Genomic DNA, 27,309 nt, shown 5'->3' with positions numbered 1-27,309 from the left:
TTGCAGAACCATAAGGATCCTACATATGCTAAAACTATTTATGATTCGCTCATAAACTGGTTGGCAAAGCCGACCCTAGAGAGATACTAACACAATGGGCTGACTATAGTGAAGTTACATTTTGTCTTGATAGAGCAGGTGTATGCAGCTGATAAATAATCATAAAATATTATGACCACAAATATAAAACATTGTTTTTCACGTTACCAATCTGCTATATCACTCACAAAAATATGTTGTTTTTTTTATAAGGATCACATTAGGAGACACAATTGCAAAATCTTGCATCATTTCCTGAAAATGTATATGTGCTGTAGCCTGTTTGGTATACACCAGTTTTCGGGCATGGGGGGCTGTCAAAAGAACTTTATTCACAGTCTGCAGAATGAAAATCAGGGCTAAAATTACTCCTCTAGTCTTCATGCAATTTCATTGATGTTACAGGATATTTTGGCATTTGGTAAAGGCATTTTGACAGTCTGGATGGACTTTTCCTGCATCATAAAAGCACCCAACTAAATTTGGGTCCAAAACCTATAAACAGTTCAGGAAAGCATCACCTTATGTACATTATGCAGAGTTGAGTAGTTAATCTTGACTGAGAAACATTAAAAGCAGGGAAAATATTTAAACTCAGAACACACCGAGGAGCCAGACCGAAAGTCAACATACTGTAAGGACCTTTTTTTCTACAGAAATATTGCTGCTATTTTTGGAATAGCCACAATTAAAGGAGTTCTCAACCAAACTTATTAAAAAAGGAGAAAGCATTGTTTTTTTGCAGGTTACACACAAGCACGGGGGCAACAAAGGTGACTAGAGCCCCCCTTTATGTAGTAAACATTGTTACCGGTTGTTGAACTGTCATTTCTAATACTTGTTTCTTTTTCAAATGGTATCGGGATCTATAGACTTTCCAAATCATACTCTTTGCTATTTCTACTTTATGTAGTTTGTGTAACATATGTACAGTATATACATAAAATTTTAATATTTTGGTTAAATGGCAAAGTTGGAATCTCCTGTCACAACGCTGCGCCTGACCTTGTTTGGTCTCTGAAATCACTGGCTGGGTAGTTAAAAATAAAATCATCTCTATCATTACAGGCAAGGTAATGGGAGAATTATTAATTTTGGTGACCAACTTCTTAAAAAGAAATATTTGGAATGAATTTTAAAGGTACCTTATAGCAAAGCATTAATTATTGTTTAAATGTTTTCTGGTGACCTCTTTGGTGATTATAACACTAATGTTTGAATGATATTTTATTGTAAAACAACTGTTGGACCCATTTACATCCTATCTTACATTTTTTATTTTTGTTGTGGCCATTTGTGTTGTGTTTATCTGTCTGTTTATACACATGACAAGACCTGCAACATTTTTGTAACAAAGTAACAATAAATATAGCAGTAATTAGGAAAAGAATGTCCAATATGAAAATAATTTGTGATTCAAAGTTGGCCTTATTTTTTCCTGGAAGGTAATAAATGCCTAAAATCTGCGATCCAGTAGTATCTCTTCAAAATCAGAGAGTGATTTAACCCTACAGGGTCTGATCCATTAAGACATGCAAAACAAACATATTGTGCATTTTTTAGAACACACAAATTCAGGCATACGCACATCCGTATTCACCTACAAGCCGCCCCTTGTTGAATATGGGTGTAAGTAAGCTCTGCATGTACAGCACTTGTGTATTGAGACAGACAATACACTGCAGGATACATACAATACATGGGTGGAATATTAAGTCCTAGCAGAATGGACAGAATAAAGAAAAAAAAAGTATTCAATTATTATCACCTGTTAATAATATAGGGCCTGATTCATTAAGGATCTTAAATGAAGAGGATTCTTATTTCAGTCTCCTGGACAAAACCATGTTACAATGCAAGGGGTGCAAATTAGTATTCTGTTTTGCACATAAGTTAAATACTGACTGTTTTTTCATGTAGCACACACATATCAACTTTAAATTTCAGTGTACAAATAAGCTGTCAAGTATTTGTGTGTTACATGAAAAAACAGTCAGTATTTAACTTCTGTGCAAAACAGAATACTAATTTGCACCCCTTGCATTGTAACATGGTTTTGTCCAGGAGACTGAAATAAGAATCCTCTTCATTTAAGATCCTTAATGAATCAGGCCCATAGTCATTAATGCTAAAACATTGAACAAACAAAAAAAAGTTTTAATCCACCCCCACTAAATACATTTATCAAGATGTATTTGTCTACTGTACATAAAATACATTTTTACAGTTGCTCTTAATTACAAACACATGTTCTAGCTGTATACACAGCCGTCCTCACGATCACTTAGCACTTACACCCGACCTGTAGCTGGTGCAAGTGACACTACTTAAAACACATACCTTAGAGATGGCCAGAGCTTGAATTGGATGCTGCCGTGTGTGTTTGAGCGTGGCACGCCTTTACTGTACATCGAGGATGGGCATACGCCCAGTCCCCTTCCCGTTGCCCCTCCGAAATTGTTGGCTGTCGTAGTGTCAATTATGTTCAAAGATAAATTGGATGTACTTGTGTTCACTGGTGTGTAGTCCATTTCTGGGCATGCGCAGTGCGATTTTTCGCAAAATACGGTATCGCCATTTACTTACCTTGATGGATCAGGACCCCATTGTGCTACCAGAAGAGATTGTTCTGCTATAGTAAAGAGTTTTCAGTCTAATTACTGATCCTCCTTTTTATATCTGTTATTTAGAATTGTGTTATATCTATTTCTGCATCTTTTGATATGGGATATGTCTTGTTTTTTTTTATATTTTGGGATTATTAAAATGTTGAAATTCTTTGCAATAATTTATTCTGCCATATTGTTGCTTTTTAGGTGTATTTAGGCCTCTATTTATACACAATCCCTTTCAATCCTTATTGCAAAGATAAGGATTGAAAGACCGTGGGTATTTATTAAAAGAATTGAACAGGAACAGCCGTCATGAAAAGCTGCTGTCCCTCTCCTATCTTTCCTATGGTCACTATCACAAGGTGAAAAATGCAAAGCAGCAGATATCTCTGATATCTGCTGGGATCAGTGTTTATGCGATGCAGTGTTAATACATTTGCAGGATACTTAGACTTGCCTCTGTTTTCGGGGAATTTACATGAGAATAAGGATTAATAAACATTCCCCGTAGTCAGTTATTGTTCTTAGGTGTTTTGTTTATTTAGTAGTGCCTTAAAGAGATCCCGCCAGGCTGATAAAATGTGTTTTTTGTACTATGCAAGAGTAAATAGCAGTAAGTTTTTCAATGCTTCCTATACCTGGAAGAAATAAAGCAACATACGTTGTAAGTCACTTATTGTTCTATACTGAACTCCTCACTCTGCAAAGTATTTCTTTTAGCCACAGCACAGGATATTAGAGAAATAATTGCATGAACTAACCTTTTATAACATTATCGTTATACATTTTAAAAATACATATGTGAATTTGGCAATATGCAACAGATATTGCTTAAATGCTTGATATATACATATTGCAGCCATCAAGAAATTGTACTTTACTAAATAAAAGAAGTTATTAAACTTGGAGGGGGGAGAAAAAGGAAAAGTTGCACCACGTAGTGGCGATTCTAGACCAGGCTTTTTATTACCCCCAATAAGATACAATGCTGTGGTTTGGCAGCAGGATCGTTTTCTGTGTCCTACTTCTAAAATAATGTATTGACTTTCATACATCTGGCTGTTAATTCACTTTGTCATATTGGAATGTGTGTGACTCGGAGGGTCTAGTTAGACATACCCACCATGCCAAAAGGTTTGATTTCATGAATGAACTTACAGCAGTCACAGAAGTGTGAAATAATCAGCATCAAACTAATAAGGAGCCTGACACACAATTCTTGTTGACAATGTTTTATCACCTGTACCAGAGAACTTTGCTCACTGATAAACCCTCCTATCAAAGAAGATATTTTGCAACCTTTGGAATCTCTGTTTATGTAATTGATGTTTTTTGCAAACACAGCACTAATTGTGATTTGGGGACTGCATATAACCACTGAGCAATAGATTTATTATTTTCACACTAAAGCATGATACATATTAAAGGGAAAATATTTCCAAGTTCCGGAATCCAATTTTATTTATTGCTTTGTGTCCTGTGCGATTTGGTGACAATTTACGAAGTTTAGCTGATGCGCATTCCAAAATATTGTGATGCACTAACGCCCCCTGTGCTAGAGAGACGACCTAGAAGTGCACCTAGAGTGTGCGAAGAGGCAGAAAAAAATTGAAAAGACGCACTGCGCTAAAGTAAAAGCTGTAGACCAATTTAGAACCAGAGAGCGAGGAGGCAGTTATTATACTTTTGTGTGTGAAACTTTGTGTTACACTGTACTGTGTTTATCTGTAAATGTGCTTCTCTGTCAACACAGAGGCACCTAACGGGTCCCACTGAAGTTATTCTTGCCCACTCTCCCGGAACTTCCGGGAGACTCCTGAGTTCCGGAAGACTTCTGAGTTCTGAGACTACTGCGTTCCGGGAGATCAGTCCATTCTCCTACATCCTGCTCACTTCCTAGTGATGTGGGCAACATGTGGGCCTCCATGATGTCATTCACAGTGAATCACGCCATTTTGGACACAGCCACAGCGGAAAAGTGATGCAATTGAGTCACAACATGACAGGGCCAACTGACACCATTCACAGCGTCCTCAGTCACACTTCACCTCCCCTCCGGGAGGAATGCCTATAACATGTCCTCCATCAGGTTTTGCAAACCTCCTTCCACTGACTGTACAAAAAATGGATGCTCTGCTGTAGCCTAGTTTGCCCGGGAGCGCAATTGTAAAGTAGCCCAACGTGGCTCCTTTATTCCTCCTATTTTCACATTGCAATTTAAAGTTGGGCTAGGCACTCCGCTTCCTAAATCTATCCCCGTCGGCACAGTTTAAATATGATCCCCCTGCACGGTTCTGCAAAGGTGCAAATATGCTTCTTTTTTGTTGTTTTGATCCTAACGGTAAATAAAGACCCATAATGCACTGGTGCCATGTTCCCTTTAATTGCACTGAACCTTTACACAAATAGACAACAAAGCGTCAAGTAAACCATTAACTGCAAATTATCAAGCTGCATATTTTCATATCTTGTGTAAATTATATACTAGTGAACTGTCCAATGTATTTCATCAGATAAATATTTGTGTCATTGTTTTTAGCTTTTTTGTGGGTGAACTAGATTAACCCTTTTAGTGTCAGAGGTTTTGGACAAATTCCTCAATACATTTTTTAGGACAATTTGCAAGGTTTTCATACAGTATGCGTGAATTTAAGCTCCATTGCATTCTCCTTTACACACTAGGATGTGATTTAGAGTTGGAAGCAAGTGTATTTGCTCATAATGATGCACACTGCAGTGTTTCTGTATGTGCTCATTCATACAAGCAGAACATGGAGACCAGGAGCCGCGCTATGCCGGCTGTGAAACGCGTTTTACTAAACTGAAGAACAAACATAAAGCAACATGTTTTACAGCAGGCTGCACAACAGCACCGTAACACAACACAGTGGTGACACATGGTATTGCAGGCAGGAACCGCAATGTGGATCACAATATCTAAGACACATAACTTCAAATTTGTCACAATCCACATACGCACAAATTGCACCAATACTTTAAGCTGCTCATATGTAACACCCCTTTCAGATGTGTCTGATTTTGGATTACATGTATCTTTGAAATACGTTGTTATTATTATCATTTATTTGTATAGTGCCACCATGTCTGGCAGAACTTCCCAGAGAATATGGAACCATCAACATCTTTCCCTGCCCCATTAGTGCTTTCAGTCTCACTTCTCTACCACACACACTCACACGTGCACACACACGCACACTGCACGCAAGCGCACACACCCAAAGCAAACTTTTGTTAGAAGCCACTTAACTTGCCTGTATAGTTTTGGACTGCAGCAGGAAACCAGAGCACCCGGAGGAAATCCACGCAAACACGGGTAAAGCATACAAAATTGCACACATGTTGTTAAAAGTTTCAATCAAAGCATTTAACAATAAAAAAATACTTGCTGTTGTATAGTACATAGCAAATGGAAACTCCAAATATTAAACCACTGGTTGTTCCTTAGTACATAGATACCATTATTGTACAGGTTTACATGGGTGCACATGGCAAAATGCTGAAAAAGGTATGAATGGCGTAGTTAGGCTTAGACCCCTGATATTTGCTATTACCCGATAATCACTGCTGCTTCCTTCTTTGTTGAACACTCTACCAAGTCTTCAGATTCGGTGAGATAATCAGGTCAATATTGGGGTCATTAATAATTTAAATATAGGCAGTTTTTAATACTTTCTAAGCATTTTTAGTATTATTTGTTGTCTGAAACTGTATTATTAATATGTAAGAACAGTATCTGCTCTTACTGATTGGGGGCCACTCTGTGCTTTCCCAGCACTTTAAAATAACCTCATTGATAAATCCCAATAATAATTGTCAAAAGATCAGGTTAGGAGGGTCAGCCAAGTATATTACACTAGTCTAGGGTCTTGGTTCAAGTAGCCGAAGCTAGTTTTATTAAGCTGCACCAAAACAAAACATAAACAAAAGTCATAGCCTGTGCTTCTTCTAACTAATACACAGGAACACCCTCTCTAAAGTGAAGGACCTAATGCCCAACACTCAAAAAAATAACAGAACTTGCTGGTAACATATTGCAGTGTCTCTCAGTAGGCATCTGACCTGTTCCCCAGGCAGTGAGACACTGAGGGACCTGCCTGACAGCTTTTTACCAGCATCACGCAGGTGCAACTCCTGTTTAGCCAGCAACTGTCTGGCAGGTTGGAAGACCCGAAATGGGCCTAATGAATGGAGCCCACCCTCTCTCCCCATTCACAAGCCCAGGGACCCTTATACCAGCTTTTCCTACAGCCAAAAGCAATCCTTGGGAAACTCTTTCCCCACACAATCTACCTGGAATTTTAAAGCAAATAAAAGAGAAACCTAGGACATATATATATCTTCCAATGGCATTAATAGAGCCCATCATTGCTGGACATTATTTGGGCTCCATGGGGTGGAAAAATAGATATTGTCCAAATTTAAGCATCACATCGTGCCGAGAGGTGGGACCAGACCCTGGCTGTAGGCTCCTTAAAATTGACGGGAGGAGCAGTTAGAAGAGACAAGGGGATTACCAAATTCTGTGACACGACCCATTATGTTATATATAAAGACAATACTGGCAGACTCCAGATAATATTCATTTACCCAGTTGTGATTGGTAATATTTTCACACAAGGACGTCTCCTACACAGATTCATTTCAGGGTTGATGAAAGAGCTGATGTAACACAATTATCTTTAATTAAATACGAGTTTCTTTGTGTGACTTCGCGTTGGAAAGGAATCATTTAGATTTTTAGTAAGAGATTTCTGAGGAGGTGATGATTCCTGTAGCTCGACATTCATTATTTCTGTGTGGTAGAAATCTTATTGTGCTCTCCAATCTGTTTGTGCCACTCTAACGTGCCCATTCTTATGATGCCAGGTACACGGTACTTCTTCAGCTTCTCAAAGTGGTTACTAGAATTTTCCATACTCTGCATGCTCCGCCCACTGCGCTTGCTCAGAATAGCAGGGGCTCCACGCCCCCTGCTCCCATTGAGCCAGTGTTCCTTTCTGCTTCAAGCAGAAATCCCACATAAAAGAGTTATTCTATTTATCCAAATAGCAAGTTATGCAGATTTTAAGTATGGATCTGATGCTCAGTTTTCTTAGCTTTCCCCTCACATATCATTATCTCATATTTAAAAGCTCTCTGTTTGGCAATTAAAAATGGCTGCCAGACACAGACAGTCTGCAACACGGACACATACTAACAGTTCTCAGAATGTCATGTTATGGCAAAGGGAGGAGAATCAGGAAGTCACATGGCAGACAGAGCTCAGAGGGGTGTTCCAAAGCCTCTCTGCTCACTACATCAAGTGCCATGTGACTGTGGTTGTCATAGTAGTTCAGAATCATAATAGGGGCCTGAAGGAAAAACAGAAGAAGGAAAATGGTAAATACCAACATTCTTCTTATAGTCTGCCATAGTGCATTTCTGTTAAAAAAAAACCCCCACACCTGATTCTTTCATTGCTGCTTTTAAACCTTTCTTCTTTGCCCCATAGCCGGAGGCTCTATGTATTATTGGCGTTACCAGCAGTGGGAAATACGATCGCTGGTTACTCAGGTTTATTATGGAATAACGTCTTTAATTAATTTTCCACCGGTTTCTTTATATTAACACTAGAAAATATTTACAATAACGTTTATACTTTTCTTAAAAAAAATCTGTTTTACTTTTATTTCTTTCTCCCTTGGCAGTTTTGTAATTACCTTAAGATGGATTTATTCATTTCTTTGTTCTTTTTTTAATACACCAGGCATAAAACCCAATAAAATCCGTGATATAAAACAAATTTAAAACTCTTCATTTAAGGCTGTGTTATTTTCTTTCCTTTTGACATTTTTTCAGCGCATACTATCAGGTCAGGTAACTTTCCATCTACGGCTGCGTTAGGAAATAAACAAATCACTTTTGTCAGCAATATTCTCTATCCGTCTTTCTCCTAACACAGAAATATAATGCAAACTTTATACGTTGTGTCCCGATGTTCGCTGTCTTATTGCTTATTTCCCTGTTTTGTCTTTATACTTTGTTGTAATCTTTCACTAGATTCCTCCTTCTACAGAGGAAAAGTGGAGGTGTGGCCCATAGCAACCAATTAGATTCTAGCTATGATTCATCTAGAGCGTACTAGAATCTGATTGGTTGCCATGGGCCGCACCTTGACTTTTAGTTTTTTGAAGGTTTAGTAAACCTTCTCCCTTGTCTCCTTTCCTTGTTTTTTTCATCGCCAGGCTCTAGTATTCTAGTATTCTGCTCCCCACCCACACGCCCTGCCAATATCTGAAACGCCCTAATTTTTTTACAGCGCTGATGCGGATTCTCATCACAATGCTACAAATTATAGCGAAATACAATAAAAACAAATGACTAATTAAAGGAAGGTGTTTGTAGGAATAAAGTGAAAAAGAGATTTTAAAATACTTTTTCACACTTTTTATTCTTACAAGCACCTTGCTATATTTTAATTAATTAGTTTATTTATAGTTCGCTATAATAGTTAGTGGGGACTCATGAGATCAATATTGTAATGTAGTTTTTATTGAATAAAGTCTAAGATTTTTTAATATTTTGGTATTGATTAAAAGTCTGAGTGCCCCTTTTTCGTTAATTGATATTACTGTTAAGGAGGGCACCCCCTTCCAGGATGGGGCTAGTGGAACGGGGTAATCCAGGTAAATGCCCCAATAAAATATTTTTTGGTTATGCAGCCGATGTGACCCCAAATATTCTGAGTGCCCGCTCTGCACAGAACAGGAATCGAACCAAGCTAGAGGGTACTGGGGAGTTCCCAGCACTGACCCTGCCCCCAACATTGGAACCTACATGATTTATATCACAATAATTCATGGTTCCATTTCACTATAGGTGTATTCTCATATGTATTTTTTAAAAATGTTTCACTTGGAGTGCATTTCTCACAATATAAATTCTATATGTTCATATGATAATTTAATATAGTGGGGTATGAACTATTCTGGTGCTGACATATTTCTGTGTTTTTTTGTGTGATATTGATGCACTACTGCACCCAGCATGCTTTTCCTCAGCAGAACCTCTGCCTTGGCTGGGTAAATATAACAATAATGTGAATATCTATCCTTGCATATACATGCATCATTTCCTCTTTCTTTCTTGTTTACTCTGACTTCTAAAGTTGTCTGTATATAAATAGTCTTGTAAGTAAAGCTGGGTACACACTTATCAACGACAAATGACCGTTTGATCGGATATTGCAACAGTGTATTTACAAATGTGTTTTTTACACCTTGGCAAACAAACATTCCTGCCCGCAAATAATAAGTTGTATATCAGTGGAAATATACCTCTAACATTATTATACATAAATAATATATAAACATACATATTTATAAATAAATCTACTGACAACATTCAAACAGTAGCAATATATAAAATGTGTTGTTTTTGTTGTTATAAATGTATCAAGGGAACTTCTAAATATTTTCAGAACTCACAATTCATATTAGTCCCTTCAGAGATACAGAGGTGGTTCTGAGGGTGAAGTAACCTCGATAGTGGAGAAGAGACAAAGGGCTAGATTTACTAAGCTGCGTGTTTAAAAGGGGGGATGTTGCCTATAGCAACCAATCAGATTCTAGCTATCATTTTGTAGAAGGTACTAAATAAATGAAAGCTAGAATCTGATTGGTTGCTATAGGCAACATCCCCACTTTTTCAAACCCGCAGCTTAATAAATTTAGTCCGAAAAGTCATCTAAATTAGCAAATTTATTTTGCTGGACAAAAACCTCTGTGATTCCCTCAACCCTACAATTGGGATTGCCATTGCTGGATAATTTAGCAATGTCTGTTGTCTCAATAGGATATCATTGGTGCATATGGGACATGTTCTCTTTAAGGATATCATTAGAAAATAAATTTTAGTGAGTGGAAGTGAAGGTCCTTGGACCGTTACATATGTGCATTAATAAAACTGAAAGTGAATGCAAAAATCCTGGTCTGCAATGACCCACGTGAACTGAGAAAATGTGGTCTGTATTTGAGTATAAATAATGATAATTGGTAGGAATACCTCACATCCCTGTGTACACGGTCACTGCATTAGAACGTTGACTTAGCTTCAGGGAGAAAACTTCAGCAATTTGTTTCTTTAATGCATTTCAATTGCACGAGTGTGGTAGGAAACTGTCGTAGCCGGAAGGAAATCCCACACAGACATGCGGAGATCATAGAAACTCCACACAGGTCAGAAATCGAACTCGGGACCTCGGTGCTGTAAGGCAGAAGTGCTAACCGCTGAGCCACCGTGCTGCCCATAAAATATAAATTGTTATTACTATTTTTTTTAATATCTCTACATAAGGAAAGCGATTGGGATTGATGGCTGTTGTTGCAGAGCTATTTCTCCTTATCCCAGGATTATTTCTGGATAGTCACATTGCACCTAGCTAATATAACTACACCACGGTTTGAGAATACTCTGGTTATAAAGTGTCCCAGCAGGTAACCTTCTCAGGACAAATAAAATATTGTAAAGCGCTACGGAATTTGCTGGCGCTATCTAAATAAATGTTGATGATGATGATGATAATGAATATTTATGAAATACAGAGAGACTGGAACATATACCGAATCATCACAGCAGTGTTGTCTATGCTTTTATAGTAAAGGTCACATTTAAATTAGGAAAACATTTGTGTGCGCAGTCTCAATAGAGAGCGCTGATATCTCAGGTCAAACGTAGAATTGACACAAAAGGGCTGTTTAGTTCTACATTACTGCAGAGTGGACAACAACTTACCTTAATGATTGTTATATTGTATTAGACATGAAGCTGCAAATTGACAACTCACCATACAGATATGAAACTCTCAAAAAGAACATTTCTGATACAGACATGGTCTATCTAATCTGCCGTTCCAATGATTGTTTATTGACATTACAAACCTGTGTTTATCACAACTATTTTTAAATTCCTATTATCTTTTTAAAACTACAGCTTGACATTTGATTCAAGAATGTATCTGTAAAAGTTTTTGGATAAGCGGCTTGTAGATCCCGGAGGGTGAGGTCCAGAATGCAAGTAAGGGGAGGGCGTGACAACACAAGTTACATCATTATAGCCTCGCCCAGCAAGGCCCCGCCCCCTTTACAAGAAGGAGAGGCGTGGCCTACTTTAGTCTGGAGACAAAAAGTTTCCCAGGCGTCAAGACAGAGTAAGCATGTATGGCCACCAGTATTGTAGTTGATGGGTGCACTAACTGGCCAGCTGTTATTTGTAATGGCGTATTGGTATATGTTGGCCTGTAGCAGTTATATTACTACAGCAGTTATTGCATATGTAATATGTCCAAGGTATAGCCCAACATTAAATAAAAAAAACATAATACAAATTTTGCCTTCCACAAAGTAAATCCTGTTGTGTGATTCTGAAATTTCACCAAATCTGTGTTTAGAATGTGGCCTTGTAATTCCATGGATCATAAAATGTAATATACATGTGATATTAGCATATTGCATGCCAGATGTATAATAGAGGAGAGGACAGGGGTCATCTGTACAAATCCCCTCGGGCAAAACTATTCAGACTCAACATCTATCATTGGGCATTCAAGAGTAAGTCCTTATAAAACAGAACAGGACTTTTGAACAAGTTGCAACATCTGTACAGCAGATGGAAACTGGAGGAAAACCTGCCAACATTTTTTGGGTCACTATCCCTTTTTCCACCAGAGAGAAACCATGAGGGCCTTGCTTCATAGGATGTGAACGGAGACCGAAAGGTCAGGGTGGGTTGGTATCTCCCAACCCATAGTCCCAAGTGGGACGTTAAATCAGGATATTTCCAGAAACGAGTTTAAAAAACAGGAGATTTACAACATTTTACTTTTAAAAGAAAACAATATGTTTATAGAGGTAAAAAGGTAAAAAAAAAAAAATGTAAGTAAAAAATATCAGCACAGAATAGAATTTGAAATAAAACAGGGACAATAGAGAAAAGGGAGGTTTTTATAACCTCTTTTAAAAATAATTTTAAGATTTTATTTTTTTGCTCTGTTCTAAATAATTATTTATCTTCATTCAGAGTTATGAGAAAATACAGCTAAAGGGAGTATATTTGCACTTGGGCAAATCATGTCCTCTGCAAAGGGTACTAATGTAATCTGTGCATTGATACTATATTAGAATTGCGCTTGAGCTACGCTATAATGTAGTACAGCACATTATAATCAACTGTAGTTAGGGATCTCAGTACTTCAATCCTTCTGGACACAGGTTATAGCGGTCTCTACTGCTATATTGAGAGACGAGGTCCCCGACAATCCTGCTTTCTGGTTACTAAATAAAACTATTACCCTGCTCTCCAGTTTTAAAAAATCAATCTTGAAATCATCATCATCATCTATTTATATATATATAGCACCATTAATTCCGCAGCGCTGTACAGAGAAGTCATTCACATCAGTCCCTGCCCCATTGGAGCTTACAGTCTAAATCCCCTAACATACAGACACAGACAGAGAGAGACAAAGGGCAATTTTATAGCAGACAATTAACCTACCATACCTCATATTTGCCGCTAAAGCAGTGATACCAACCCAGTGGAGGTCTCCTATCCCTCCGTTCATCAAGGAATGGCTCCAGAGAATGGAAACCTACAGATCAATGGATAAGTTGATATTTACCTTCAGCCATTACATTCGCAGACCATTATGCCACTTGGGGTCTATGGTTCGCGTTCCGGGACACAGGAAATCTAAGACCGTTGATAAGCTCAGATCCTGCCTCTGCAGCGGGTAGTACTTCTCCCTAATCACTTCCATCATCAGACAGCTCCAGCCCCTCCCTCTGACCCTCCCCCACTCCCCTTACTCTTTTTTTGTACCCATTAGCGTTGCCCAGGTGGTCACGCACATCACTCTGTTTCTCTCTTCTTCTTCTTCTTCTTCTCCCTGCTACTCTTATTTTTATCTATGAAATTCATGTCGAAAAACTATATGAATTTTAGCTACTTTAACTTGAAAATGCTTTTGCAACCCACTGTTATATATATTGTTATAATGATATTGTTAAAATTTGATTAAAAAAAAAATTACACAAACTATAGTTAGGGATAAGTGAACCAATGCGGGTAACTTGGAAACGGATTTCAGTGATTCATGAATGGATTTGAAAATCAGTCCGGATTCCCCAAATATACAGAATAGGTTATGCCCCCTGGAGAATCAGGCCAATCAGAATGCATGGAATGGAATGACGCCAATCAGCAAAAAGTTAAGAAATGTCACAGGTTTATAGCCTTATAAAAGGGTATTTCAGACCATGAAGCAATCATTCCTCCTGGATTATTTTAATATTGGAGTGTATTGCCTCTTTGCCATATATTAAAAGAATCCACTGGTGTCCATGCATTAATGGTGTGTACAAATCAAATGAATTTATAAGGCACATAGTGGAAATCTGCTATATTTGAATAACAGACAAGAGACGTGAAGATATATGCAGGAATTCTGCTACATAATGCCCATTTAATTCTATCACAATGACTGTTCTGTTCATCTTTGCCACATTTCTGAAAGGAATCAATCTACCCATCCAAACCGACCGCTCACGGATGTGGTGTATCAGAGGCGATTAAGTGCTTGTTACTGATTGTGTAGGGATCTCATAAGATTTATCTGAGAGATCGTGTTTGTTTTACCAACAGAGAAAGTTGTGTCTTATACATACAGGCACGATTCAGGGGTGTTGAATTGACACACAACTAATTGTAGTACGATATCTGAGGATTTGGACTTTACAGTTATTCCAAGTATTCAGATATTTGGTGCACCAAACTGGCTATTGTTTAATATATGTGATGTTTTAATGATTGTATTAATAAATAAAGTTTTTATATAAAAAAAATGTCACTCCCGTCTACAAGACTTCTCCCGTGCTGCTCCCCACTTGTGGAATTTCCTACCACGCTCGATCAGACTTTCCCGCAGCCTTCAAGTCTTTAGATGCTCTTTGAAAATCCATTTTTTTTTAGAGATCACCTTATCCCCTGATAACACTATTCACACTAATGCACCCTCACAACTATCCCAATCTCCACTCTGAACCACACTCGCTTCTCTTGTTTTAGCTCTAACCTCTTCCACTTACAATAGAATGTAAGTTCTCTAATGAGCTCGGTCCTTCATACCCTTTGTTTTCATGTCTGCGTTTATTTTGTCTCTGTTTTATGTATGTACCATTTTCCCTACTATACAGCGCTGCGAAGCATTGTGATAATAATAATATAACTATCTGGTGATATGTGTATTTAAAGAGTGGTAGTGTATCTAGTCTCGACGCTGTCATTTATTAGTTTTGATTCATTCTGGACTGTTCTATAAGAAAATGTCTATGGATTCTATTACTTGTGATTGTGACGTGAGCTGTGAACTATCCGTGGCCTCTGACGTTTCTAATCTTCATCTTTTTTCCTGTTGTGTGCTCACTATGGGCATCATTAAAGGGAAATCCAGCTAGAAAGCCAAATTTGGCACCTTGGTAAAACCATGTTACACTGTAGAGGGGGCAAATTTAGAATGTGCAGTTAGAGTTAGAGTTGGGAGAGATGGACAAGCCCTAGTTCAACTCTGAGGGGTCTATTTATCAAAGGGAGAAAAGCTATTCTGCTATATATGACCACTGGCTATATAGCTATAGCGGGTGGTCATCCAAAGAATAAAATCAAGTGCATGTAATTATGGAACCAGATAAAATGTGTAAAATTCCATGGTTTGCTTTATTGTGATTGTGATGCTGAGCTTTTTTTTATTGAGTCACACCTCTGCTCACTTTGAGGACTGTAGGTCAAATCCTAGCAGCGGTGGAATCAAAGATCATCTGAAATTAAAGTGCCAGGGACTCTTTGCAACAGTATGAGGATGAACATGATGACATAGTAGCACTGCAATGTGATTTTCAGCCTCAGAGGGATGATGAACATTTACTTTCATCCCATGCTCAAAGGGGGTCAGAGGAGGATTAAAATGAAATAAATCTAAATCTGCTACGGGCAAAAAAAAAAGTACAAACGTCCTCAGAAGACTCCATATTACAAAGCACAACATACAAGAAAAGAAGCAATGCTAGTGTCAGGGGTAATGAAGTAATGAAAGTTAGTGCTGATGCATTTTCATGTAATATTATTTGCCAGTTGTTTCCAAGTCTTTTAGACATACTTTACTTTGCAATGCCATATAGACTGGTAGATCCATACACAGGAGCAGAACCAGTGATGTTTCTACAGATCAAATAACTTGTCCAAAAGATGTAGTGGGATCTGATTCTATTGCCTCTCTTGTCCCTTTACTTATATATATGGTGCCGTGTTCTGTGGCGCCATGTAAACAAAGATGATGATGAGGAGTAATGAAGTGGGGACGGTATTAATTTACTTTGGAACAGAGCAGAAAAGTCAGGGTAACACTGAACAGTGTATTTTAGTTCCATGAGTCGTATCTGAAAATTTCAATGTCGGTATTTAGTGGACCGATTAAGTTATCTAAATGTGTCCACCCGAGTGACAACTGCCAGAATTTTAGGCCAATAATAGTTACTGTGCGTGCAAAAAAGAAAATTAACAAAATATATTTATTACCTATTAAATTGAGTAAACTCAATGAACAAAACAATAGTTTTGACTGCATGAAATAATTTGTGTTCCTGTAAACTATGAAAATATTGATTGATGCCAAAGACCAGATATCCATATTAGATACTTATGCAACTGCTTCTTTATATATATATATATATATATATATATATATATATATATATATATATATATATATATATATATAAAGAAGCAGTTAAATAAGTATCTAATATGGGTATCTGGTCTTTGGCATCAATCAATATTTTCATATATATATATATATATATATATATATATATATATGTATGCAGGGCAATTGGAAAAATTTGAAGTTATGTTTTGCATTAATTCTTCATTTGTTCCACGCATGATTTTAATAAAACAAACTATTATGTTATTACATACTAACGTAAAATAACATAATTGAAACGGTTCAGAGGATAGGGCATCTGTTTTTAACTTTAAAATATATTTTACATAAAACTACGCATATACAAATGAAAGTTTCTCTTTCTTACATGCAGATTCCCAGGAGGGAAATTACAAGTCAGATGTAAATAGTAAACCGCGGAAAGAGAGAACAGCCTTCACAAAAGAACAAATCAGAGAGCTGGAGGCGGAATTCGCCCATCATAACTACCTGACCCGGTTGAGAAGATACGAAATAGCGGTAAACCTGGATCTCACTGAAAGACAGGTATTTCCCATAAGGTGCATTATAACATTTTTTAGCTTTGTTCTAATATATAATACCAGCACAACGTTTAACCATGGTTCTTCAGCCGTCAGTCAGTTTACTGACAGTAAGGGATGGATTTACTAAATCTTTTAAACAGGAAAAGAGGAAGTGTTGCCCATAGCAACCAGTCAACTTCTAGTTATCATTTTCTATAATATACTCCATACACAATAGCTAGAATCTGATTGGTTGCTATGGGCAACGCCTCCACTTTTCCATTGTGTTTGAATGTTTTTATGACATTATTCAAAATGTGGCTACAAAGGTGCTTTTATTTATAAAGGAAAATACTGTGATGCCTGGAACGGGATTGGGTTTATTGTGTCCCGATGTTCGGATTTCTGCTTAAATTAAACATAGACTTCGCCACATCTGTAGAATTGAAATGGATCATTCCATGAACTTGTCTAATAGTATTTATACAAAATTCGAAAACTCTGAACCTGTTCGCTCATCGACCCTCCAACCATCTCTTCTGAAGATAGCCAAGCTTTCCCTTCCTTTCTTATACATTTTGTTATACTCTGGTAAAATGATGGTATAAGGAATATTAGAGTAAAAAAAAAATATTTATATTATTAGTCGTTCTTAATAAATTTTGTAATGTAAAAAAAACATATGTTGGTATTTGTAACTCAGATAACACAGTACGTTTGTATCATATGCATATTATATTGATTTTTATATTTTAAAAAAATATTGTTCTTTTTTCTCCCTCTGTCCGTTTTAAGGGGGCAGGAGAGTTGTTAGCAGAGGAGGCCTATACTTTCTTTACTGTGTCTCTGTTCACCTCTGTATTAGTTGTATCAGTTCTCGTAAATGTAGCTTTATGGAAACACATTGTACCTGGCGTCCCAGACATAGGCAAACCGAGGGGGGGGGGTGCCTAGTGCCTGGAAGCCCCCTTCAAGCCTGGGGCACTGTATAATTGAGATGGCTGGACCCTGTTCCCGCTTCACACTGCTCTGCTTGAAAAGAGAGAGCTGTGTGCACCTAACAGTAGTCCACGCATCATTGCCCATGTATATTATGGGGATAGGAAGAGTTGGAGAGCAGCCAAGCACTGTCTAAAATTATAGCCACGCCCCCATGCATGCTGGTTACGCCCACTGGTGGTGTGGTGTGGAAACCCTCCTCTACAAATCCTGCATTTGCTCCTGCCAGAAGTGTCTGTGGCTCCTAATTCATACCTCTCAACAGTTCAGATCCGAGGACCTCCGTGCGGGCAAATCTTGCGCTGAAGTGGGTGGGATCATGTGATCCTGATTGGTTGGAAAGCGTCCATGTTTGGATGGATCGGCAGATTGTGCCTTTATACCTAAAGATGTATTGGGCCTGATTCATCAAAGCACACCCATACTGAGCCTGATTCATTAAGGAACTTAGGCAAGAATTTGAGTAAGTTTTCTTACTTAAGTTTTCTGGACAAAACCATGTTTCAATGCAAGGGGTGCAAATTAGTTTATTATTTTGCACATAAATACTGGCTGTTTTTTCATGTAGTACACAAATATCAACTTTAAATTTCAGTGTACAAATAAGCTATCAAGCATTTGGGTGCTGCATGAAAAAGCAGCCAGTATAAAACTTATGTGCAAAATAATAAACTAATTTGCACCCCTTATATTGTAACATGGTTTAATCTAGAACTCTTAACTTACTCAATTTCTTGCCTAAGTTCCTTAATGAATCAGGCCTGCTGAACGCAACGTGCATTTGTTTTAAAACAAACATAAATGGGCTCTGCGTACTCCAAAATTCAGCAAGGAACCGATCTGAACATACATGCGCTGATGAATTCGGGTTTAATGCCTATGTAGAATATACAGACACAACATAACACACAGAATAAAACTAACCTATTTAATTATTGTCACCTGTTAATAATATAAGTATGAAACACATTTATTAGGATGTTCTAAATGTCTACTGAACATAAAAATACATTTTTACAGTTGCTCCTGATTGCAAACACATGTTATAGCATGCATACTGTCATCACTACTTATCAGGACTTAGACTAGCCCTGTAGCTGGAGCAAGAGATATGGCAGAAAAACAAGTAAATTTGAGATGCCCAAAGTTTGATTTGGACGTGACTGCGTGTCCTCGAGTTTGGCACGCCCCTACTGTACAATGTCTACTCCGCTTCCCCGCCCATTCCCTCCCCGAAAACATGGCCGTATTAAGTGTCCTTTGCGTACGAAGATGCATTGAACATTGCTGCGTTTTGTTGCGTAGGGCACGGTTTTGGGCATGTGCAGAGGGATTTTGTGTACGATACGCACAGAATCAGCTGATACGTGTCTTGATGAATCAGGCCCATTAAGTTTGCCGTTGCATAGCATTGTGAGAATCATGATATGTCCATTTTCAACTCCCTCTCCATTCCCCAGACAGACCTGGGATTCCCTGCCGGATCTGGGAATTCAGTGAGCCTCTAGTTGTGTGCAATACTGGAGCTTTCTGTATAGTTGACAGGTTACTGTATCTATAATTAACAGCCAGATCTACCTCTTACCTGTAAAAATCCCAGAGCTGACGTGTGCGGTATAATTGAACATTGATGCTGTCGTCCAGCACTCTTTGTTAAACATGCACCTATATACACTAATCTTAGATAATCCCCACTAATCTAATACGGTTTATGTAATCATAGAGAGTTAACCTTTAATTATAAAAGGTCAATTTATTTTATAGTACATTTCAAGGAAGAGTTGGCAGGTTCGAGACTTCTAATTAAATTATCCCTAATGAGTCTGTGATTGTGGTAGGGAAATTAGATTGTAACACCACTGAGGCTAGCACTAGGGAGATTTAATTAGTATTCTCTGTACAGAGCTGTGTAATATGTTGGTGCACAAGATCTGCGTCTCTCATCCACACTCATTACATCCTCCCATTCCCGATTACAGGACTTTTTTCGGGCTGCACCCACTCTATGGAATTCTCTCCCTCTCACAATAAAACTTTCCTCTAGTCTACTAGCTTTCAAGCGTTCTCTGAAAACCCACCTCTTCAGACAAGCTTATAATATTCCTCAACCACCCTCTTAAGCTTACTACATTACCCTATTACCACCCGTTATACAACTACCCTTTAATCACCATTGTTGTGTGACAGGCGCTATATAAATAAATGATGATGATGATGATGGTGCTTTATAAATACAGAGTAATGCTACTTAAATAATTACTCATCTCCCTGCATTTCATTGGGGCTTATTTATTAAGATTTTGTAAAAATTCTAATTTTCTATCTCAAGTAAAGTTACATAAATGTCTTATTTTGAATTTGAAGGATTGACGGGGCTGCAAATTTCTTTTTTTTTTCTTTTTTTTCTTATTATTAATTATTATTATTATTATTATTATTATTATTATTATTCTCTGATTATGTTTGGGAAAACTTGCTTGTTTGGGGGGTCTTCCCTCTTGCCGTCACTAAGGGATTCAGTGCAGCTGGGAGTGGAAATTTGTGACCAGGAGAGGAATTCATTTTGAAATATTATAGAATAGTTGTTCTCCGAAGTACAGAGAAATCATGAAAGATAAATATTACAGATGTGCGCTGACCCTCATGTTTCGGTTTCAAAACCAGTGTCGGATCTAACCCAACTTCATTTTTCGGCTTTGCTACTGGTTCTGTCGAAGAAACTGGACAGGTTTTGGTTTTGGGTTTGAATCTGGATTTAATTGACAATTGTGAAAAATAGGTAAAATAATGTCATTTTGTTTATGCTCCTGTATTACTATTTATAACACTAACATTCATTTCCAGTCATTTCCAATCTATTTTCTAATGACTCCTTCACAACGGTCCCAATTTTCACCAATGTTGGACAAAGTCTGCAGCCAGCTGTCTTAATGAAGGAATTTGTAGCTTCGCCATCATTGTTTTTGCTTTCTCTGACTCAATTAAAAAAATAATAAACTGCATAGTGTTGATAACTCCCTTTCATTGCACCCAAACCTCCTTTGCATGTTCAGACTTTTACTATTACTGTAATTGAATAAATAAAAAAAACACCCAATGTAGATTTGGCAAAAGGTCACACTTTTGAGTCAATTAACAACTAACAGCAAAACCAAACAGTGAAGGTCAAATTGCTATTACACCACTGGTTCCAGGATATAATCCTTAACGATGTTACAGTTTCCTAGTGACTGTCATAAGCTTTTAGAACCAGCAGGAGAGGTCTTCACCTATAGCAGCCGCCTCTCCTGTAGAGTTGGACGTGCTCACAGGTACTCAGATGCCTTCAGGACAACTCAGTGTATTAAAAGCTTATGAGCAGGAATCAGTAGCACAGAGATAGGAGAAATGGGGACACCTCTCCATGTCCACTCCAGAGGCAGTAATAGTTTATTTACAGTCGCGCACCGAGCTGTCTGTCACTAGCCGGGACACAACAACAGTGTCAGGTGTCCTGATTGCCCAGGCATCAGGGTGACTACACCCCTTCTTGGAGACCACCTCTGCTACAAGCAATGCATTAACAAAAAACAGTAGCCACTAGTCTGTGTAAAGTGTATTTAAGATTGAATTAATAGCAATTGATCAGCAAACTATTGCAGCTGCCTATTCTCTACAGAACTGCATTACAATAATGACAGGATTCTGCTGCTTTCCTATGTCCCTGGTTCACCCTTAACGCTATTTTATGAGCAGAGCACCGTAGCTAACCTCCTCCCTACACGTTGTCTGTTCTAAAATGGCACTGATGATAACGAGGGAGGAATATAGGAAGCGTTTTGTAAAAATATTGCCATAAATGACATTTCGCCTCATTTTGAGATCCGAGTTTGGCGGGAGATACTGAGTCACGACTCGGTTTCACTCGGATCCACAAAGTCGCATTTCGGCGGATTTCAAGTAATCCGAACCGCTGATCTCTAATAAATATAGTAAGGTTTTTATCTTGACATATTGTCATGCTAAAGGCTAAAGACAATGAGTCATCCTTGGGTGGGTGCTTGAGGACAAGCCGGTAGGCAAGATAAGGTTGACGACAGGCGCAGGCGTGACAAGCCCCTCCCACTTCACATCTTCACTCTCATTGGCGCTCACTCCTGAGATCTTCTATACAGTTCAAATTTTAGTGACAAGGAAATGAGAGACAGAGATTGCTGCGCACCTTTTAAAGCGCCCAGTGGAGATAAATTTTAAAAAACACAGCATCATAAATATTGGTGGGGGGACACCGATTTTAACTTAAGAATTTCAGATTCTATCATCATCATCATCACCATTTATTTATATAGCGCCACTGATTCCGCAGCGCTGTACAGAGAACTCGCTCACATCAGTCCCTGCCCCATTGGAGCTTACAGTCTAAATCCCCTAATATAGACAAACACACACACAGACAGAAACTAGGATCAATTTTTTTGATAGCAGCCAATTAATCTACTAGTATGTTTTTGGAGTGTGGGAGGAAACCAGAGCACCCGGAGGAAACCCACGCAAACACAGGAAGAACATACAAACTCCACACAGATAAGGCCATTGTCCGGAATCGAACTCATGACCCCAGCGCTGTGAACCAGAAGTGCTAACCACTAAGCCACCGTGCTGCCCTAGATTTTACCCAAATTAGCCTGGCAGGGCAGGTGAGGGAACGCTATGAGCTTATTAGCCTCGGGCGGCCTGAATCCTTAATCAGGCCCTGCCAGACACTGCATGAGTGGCATAAATACTGGGGTCCTACTCTGGGTCATCTCCCCCTCCACCCCCTCCGAGGACCCTTTACTGCCCCCCGAGACTGGAGGCTGCCATTCTGCGGGCTGAGTGACATCACTGCGATGTGAAGCTGAATATTACCGGCCTCCGCAACGTATAGGTGATAGGTCAACTCTTTTAAAGCTGGATTATTCTGCTACAGATAAACTAGACCAGACGTGCACCATGTACACAATATAAATGTGCAAATTATTAGCAGCAAATGTATAGCAGATGAACAGGGCTTTAAAAATTCCTAAAGCAATATATATTAGTAAAAGGGCACGCCAGGTGCCGGGGAAATAGGGAGTTTCCGCAACCTATCAAAAGTGAAGAAAGCAAATGTTTTCAATCCTCTGTTTAATTTATATCTACAGTATGTTCCTTGATATGATATATATATGTATGCGCTGATATATATCTTCATCCAGATACATACATACAGATGTGCGAGTTCATTCTAACAGAGTGTAGACACAGAAAAAATAAAATACATTTGAAGGATTAATTACTATCAGATTTATAGAAGATGAACGTAGAATTTTGTAGTTGACGTCGTTTGCGATTAGCGAGGAAACAACAGCGGCTATTAAGTTATTTGAAAGAAAACTAGTTATCGCGCCTTCATATAGCGTAAAGTTTATTAGCAGGGAAAACACTTTATTAGAAGCTTTCCTGTAACCCTGTCAGGAATGTAAATATTCCTTCTAGCTCTCTATATCGCTCTCGTTTCCTCTGACATATTATTTCCATATCATCAGGCAAATAAAAAGTAAACAGGAGAAGAGGGTCCTTATAAACGTGAGAATGGATTGGTATCTCGCATAGACTTAGTATATATATAAATATATATATATACAGGGCTTTTTCTGTCATAGAACGCTGAAAATGGCATTTTTCCATGGGTTTGCGCGCAGATATGAATTGTCTGCGATCGCGCTCGTTGGTGTAATGTCTATTTCTGGGGACGCTCAGAGCGGAATTAGACAAGATTTAATCAGTAGCAGAAAGAAAAAAGTAATAATACCACTGTATAGGTCATTGTACGGCCTCATCTAGAATACTGTGTTCAGTTCTGGAGGCCGTATCTCCAGAAGGATATAAATATACGTTACAGACTGTACAAAGAAGGGCAACTAAAATGGTGCATGGCCTACAGCACAAAACTTACCCGGAAAGACTAAAAGATCTTAAAATGTATAGTTTGGAGCAGAGAAGGGAACAGGGGGACATGATAGAAACTTTCATATATATCCAGGGTTATAACAAGGTGCAGGAGGGAAACATTCTACAAAGGAAGAGAAGTATTAGAACACGAGGACATGTACTGACACTGGGGGGAAGAGAAGTATTAGAACACGAGGACATGTACTGACACTGGGGGGGAAGAGAAGTATTAGAACACGAGGACATGTACTGACACTGGGGGGAAGAGAAGTATTAGAACACAAGGACATGTACTGACACTGGGGGGAAGAGAAGTATTAGAACACGAGGACATGTACTGACACTGGAGGGAAGAGAAGTATTAGAACACGAGGACATGTACTGACACTGGGGGGAAGTAGGTTCAGAGGAAATGTGAGGAAAAACTACTTCACAGAAAGGGTAGTGGGTACGTGGAATAGACTCCCATCAGAGGTGGTAGAGGATAATAGAGTAGAGCAGTATAAATGTGCTTGGGATAGACATAAGAATATCCTTACATAGAACTAAGGATCAAATAGGGCTTGAGGTTAGTATATGTTAAAATATGGGCAGAATAGATGGGCCAAGCGGTTCTTATCTGCAGTCAAATTCTATGTTTCTATGTTTCTATGTTATGCTACGCAGACGGACGGACGCCCGAACATGAATCAGGCCTCATATATATATTTATAGGGATAGAATACTGTCTCTATACTATTTCTAGCCATGGATGTTTTACAACTATTTATTATTTTCTTAAACAGATACTTGCTTTAAAATATATTACTCAGTAAAACCAACAAAGTGTTTTACCGTCTGTAGGCCCCTCTCGGTTAGGTGCGAGCGGAGCTGAGCCGGGAGCGCTAGGCCAGCTGGCCGCCATGCGGAGCTGGGCGCGCCTGACAATTGCACCTCTTTTCGCCCGTAGAGGCGGAATGGGGCAGAGATGAGTCAATAGAGGCCAAGTACAGTGAGTTCCCACAAATGTGGCTGAGACAGACCAGCACGGAGACACCGATATACCCGGTCGTTGGCACTTACTAGAGGGCAGGAGCTAATACACACTGATAATGATGATGATGATGATGATGATGTTTGCCAGCATGAGGCAGCCCCTTCTGATTGGTTGGTTGTGAATTCACCTCTGAATCTGATAGGTGCTTTCTTCATTGATTGTGCCTATATTATAGGATTTTGTGGCACAGTTTTATGTTTGCTTCTTTCATTCGTACGAGAGAAGGAATATTATATCAACTGGTTTATATCAAAGCCTAACAGGGAACGTTAACAAACTTTTCTTGTGCCCAGGTTGTGTACATTCCCCTAAGTTGGGGCCACAATTGTGACAATTCATTTTGCTCTGCAGTGTGTTTGGAGTAAGACTGGAAATTCTGGGTGGAACAGAAATAATTGGGATAATTCCATACGAAACACAGAAGGCTAAATTCCACAGCCAGAATGGGGCGAATATAGTTTTAAAAATATCGCTCACCGCTAGAATCAACTTATCAGTGCACTTCTGTAGAACAAATCTGCCAAGCTGTTAGTCACTCTGTGTCTGCTTTGTTAAAGAAGCCCCTCCCTGTAAACATGGCAACCTGCTGCAGAGAAGAGAGAGAGAGCATGGTGGGACGTACATTTTATTTTAACCTTTAAGTCTGTACTTGTCTTTATTCTTGTTTGTACTCATTTATTGAAGAGGCTGCCAATATTCAACCTCCCCACTCACTAAGTACTGGACACTGTCAGCGTTTGATCCATTTTGCTCTCCAAATGTAGGCCTACAAATTATGTTAACAAAAGTCGCACTTATGTGAAGATATGTCTGACTCAAAACACAGAAGTATGTCAGGCGTACATATGTGTATACACAAGTCCCACGATAGCGTAGACTTGGAGCTTCAAGGTCATAGGCAAACCGAGGGGGGGAGGTTAATAGTGCCTGGAATCCCCCTCTAAGCCTGGGGCACTGTATAATTGAGGTGGCTGGACCCTGCCCCGCTTCACACGGCTCTGCTTGAAAAGGGAGAGCTGCAGGCACCTAACACTAGTCCACGCAACATTGCCCATATATATTATGGTGATAGGAAGAGTTGGAGAGCAGCCAAGCACTGTCTAAAATAATAGCCACTCCACCATGCATGCTGGCCACACCTACTAGCGGCGTGGTGTGGAAAACCCCCTCTACATATCCTGCGTTTGCCCCTGACAGTGTTAGCATTAAATGCGACAGCTGCATTACCCTACTCGTATACAAATATATAATAAATTGGAAATTCACATTTTCTATACAAAATCGGTTCCAACCACAAACCTGTTGCATCTGCCGTGAGTAGCTGACTTGCATACTTTAAACATTTTATACAATCACATACAACCATACCATACATAGATAACGGCAACATTTTTAAGGTGTGTCTATAATCCCTTTCAAATTTCGAGAGCGCAGTTGTTTAATTTTGCGGCCCTTGGATACGACACAAAGCTGCTCTGTGGATGTGCAAAACAGATCTGATCTCTGCATCAAAGGGCAACTAATACATTTCTCTGTGACAGGCACAATGGTCTAAATAAAAAGAAGAAGATGCAACTTGCATTTAGTAAAAGATGCAGTAGAGCGCATACAAACCAGTGAATTAAAGTTGTATGAAGGTGAACTGTCCCTTTAAAAGCAAATTCACTTTTCTTCCAAGTTTTCTTGTGCACGTTATGACGGGCGGCCCACCGTAAAATCCCCAAATAACTTTAATGGAAAGTACAAGACTGATTTCAAGTGACAAAACCCTTGAAGTATATTGTATCTCTTATAAAATATACATACTTGTCATACCTAGATTTTGACATGTGGCATTAATCCAACACACACACACACATGTATTGATTACACGCTATTACCATGCTGTCTTTGGGGAGGGTTTCAGGAGAGGATCGCAATATGATTTGTGATTGAAGGATAAAAATAGAGATCCATAAATATATACTCCAGTGCGTGCTAGGCAATATAGTCATATTCTGCAGCCACACAGCTTAATCATCACTTTGTAGACAGGAGGGTAAACCAACATACGCCAAGTAAGGGAGAGGGGGTTATTTTGGGGAACAGATGCAGCTGATAGATCAATCTATCAATCACTTCTAAAGCTTATTTACAAGTGCTTTTTAATACCATCTCTCCTGCAATTAATATCTCGCATTTCATTTACATTTACTCACGCTATGAAGGTAATATTCCATTTTGCTACTGGGATTTCCAAACATAGCTGGATACAGAGGGTAGAAATCCATTGAGAATAGAACTGCACAGACAAAAAAGATTTTTGTGATACGCTGTATTAAATGTTCAACGTAACGTACACAACAAATGTAAATATTTTTTCTAAATCTA

The 27,309-nt window shown here is 38.7% G+C and overlaps 1 protein-coding gene across 1 annotated transcript in view; it reads left to right on the top strand.

Annotated features, from left to right (window-relative positions):
• The window catches only part of MEOX2 (mesenchyme homeobox 2), an 82,421-nt gene that overhangs the window by 45,486 nt on the left and 9,626 nt on the right, over positions 1-27,309 (top strand). Inside the window, exon 2 of the mRNA XM_075214067.1 lies at positions 16,802-16,974. Coding sequence (XP_075070168.1) covers positions 16,802-16,974 — 173 coding nt within the window. The remainder of the gene's footprint in view (positions 1-16,801; positions 16,975-27,309) is intronic.

This window comes from Mixophyes fleayi, chromosome 5 (assembly GCF_038048845.1).
Source record: "Mixophyes fleayi isolate aMixFle1 chromosome 5, aMixFle1.hap1, whole genome shotgun sequence".
Taxonomy (NCBI): domain Eukaryota; kingdom Metazoa; phylum Chordata; class Amphibia; order Anura; family Limnodynastidae; genus Mixophyes; species Mixophyes fleayi.
This window is presented reverse-complemented; position numbering and strand designations above follow the sequence as displayed.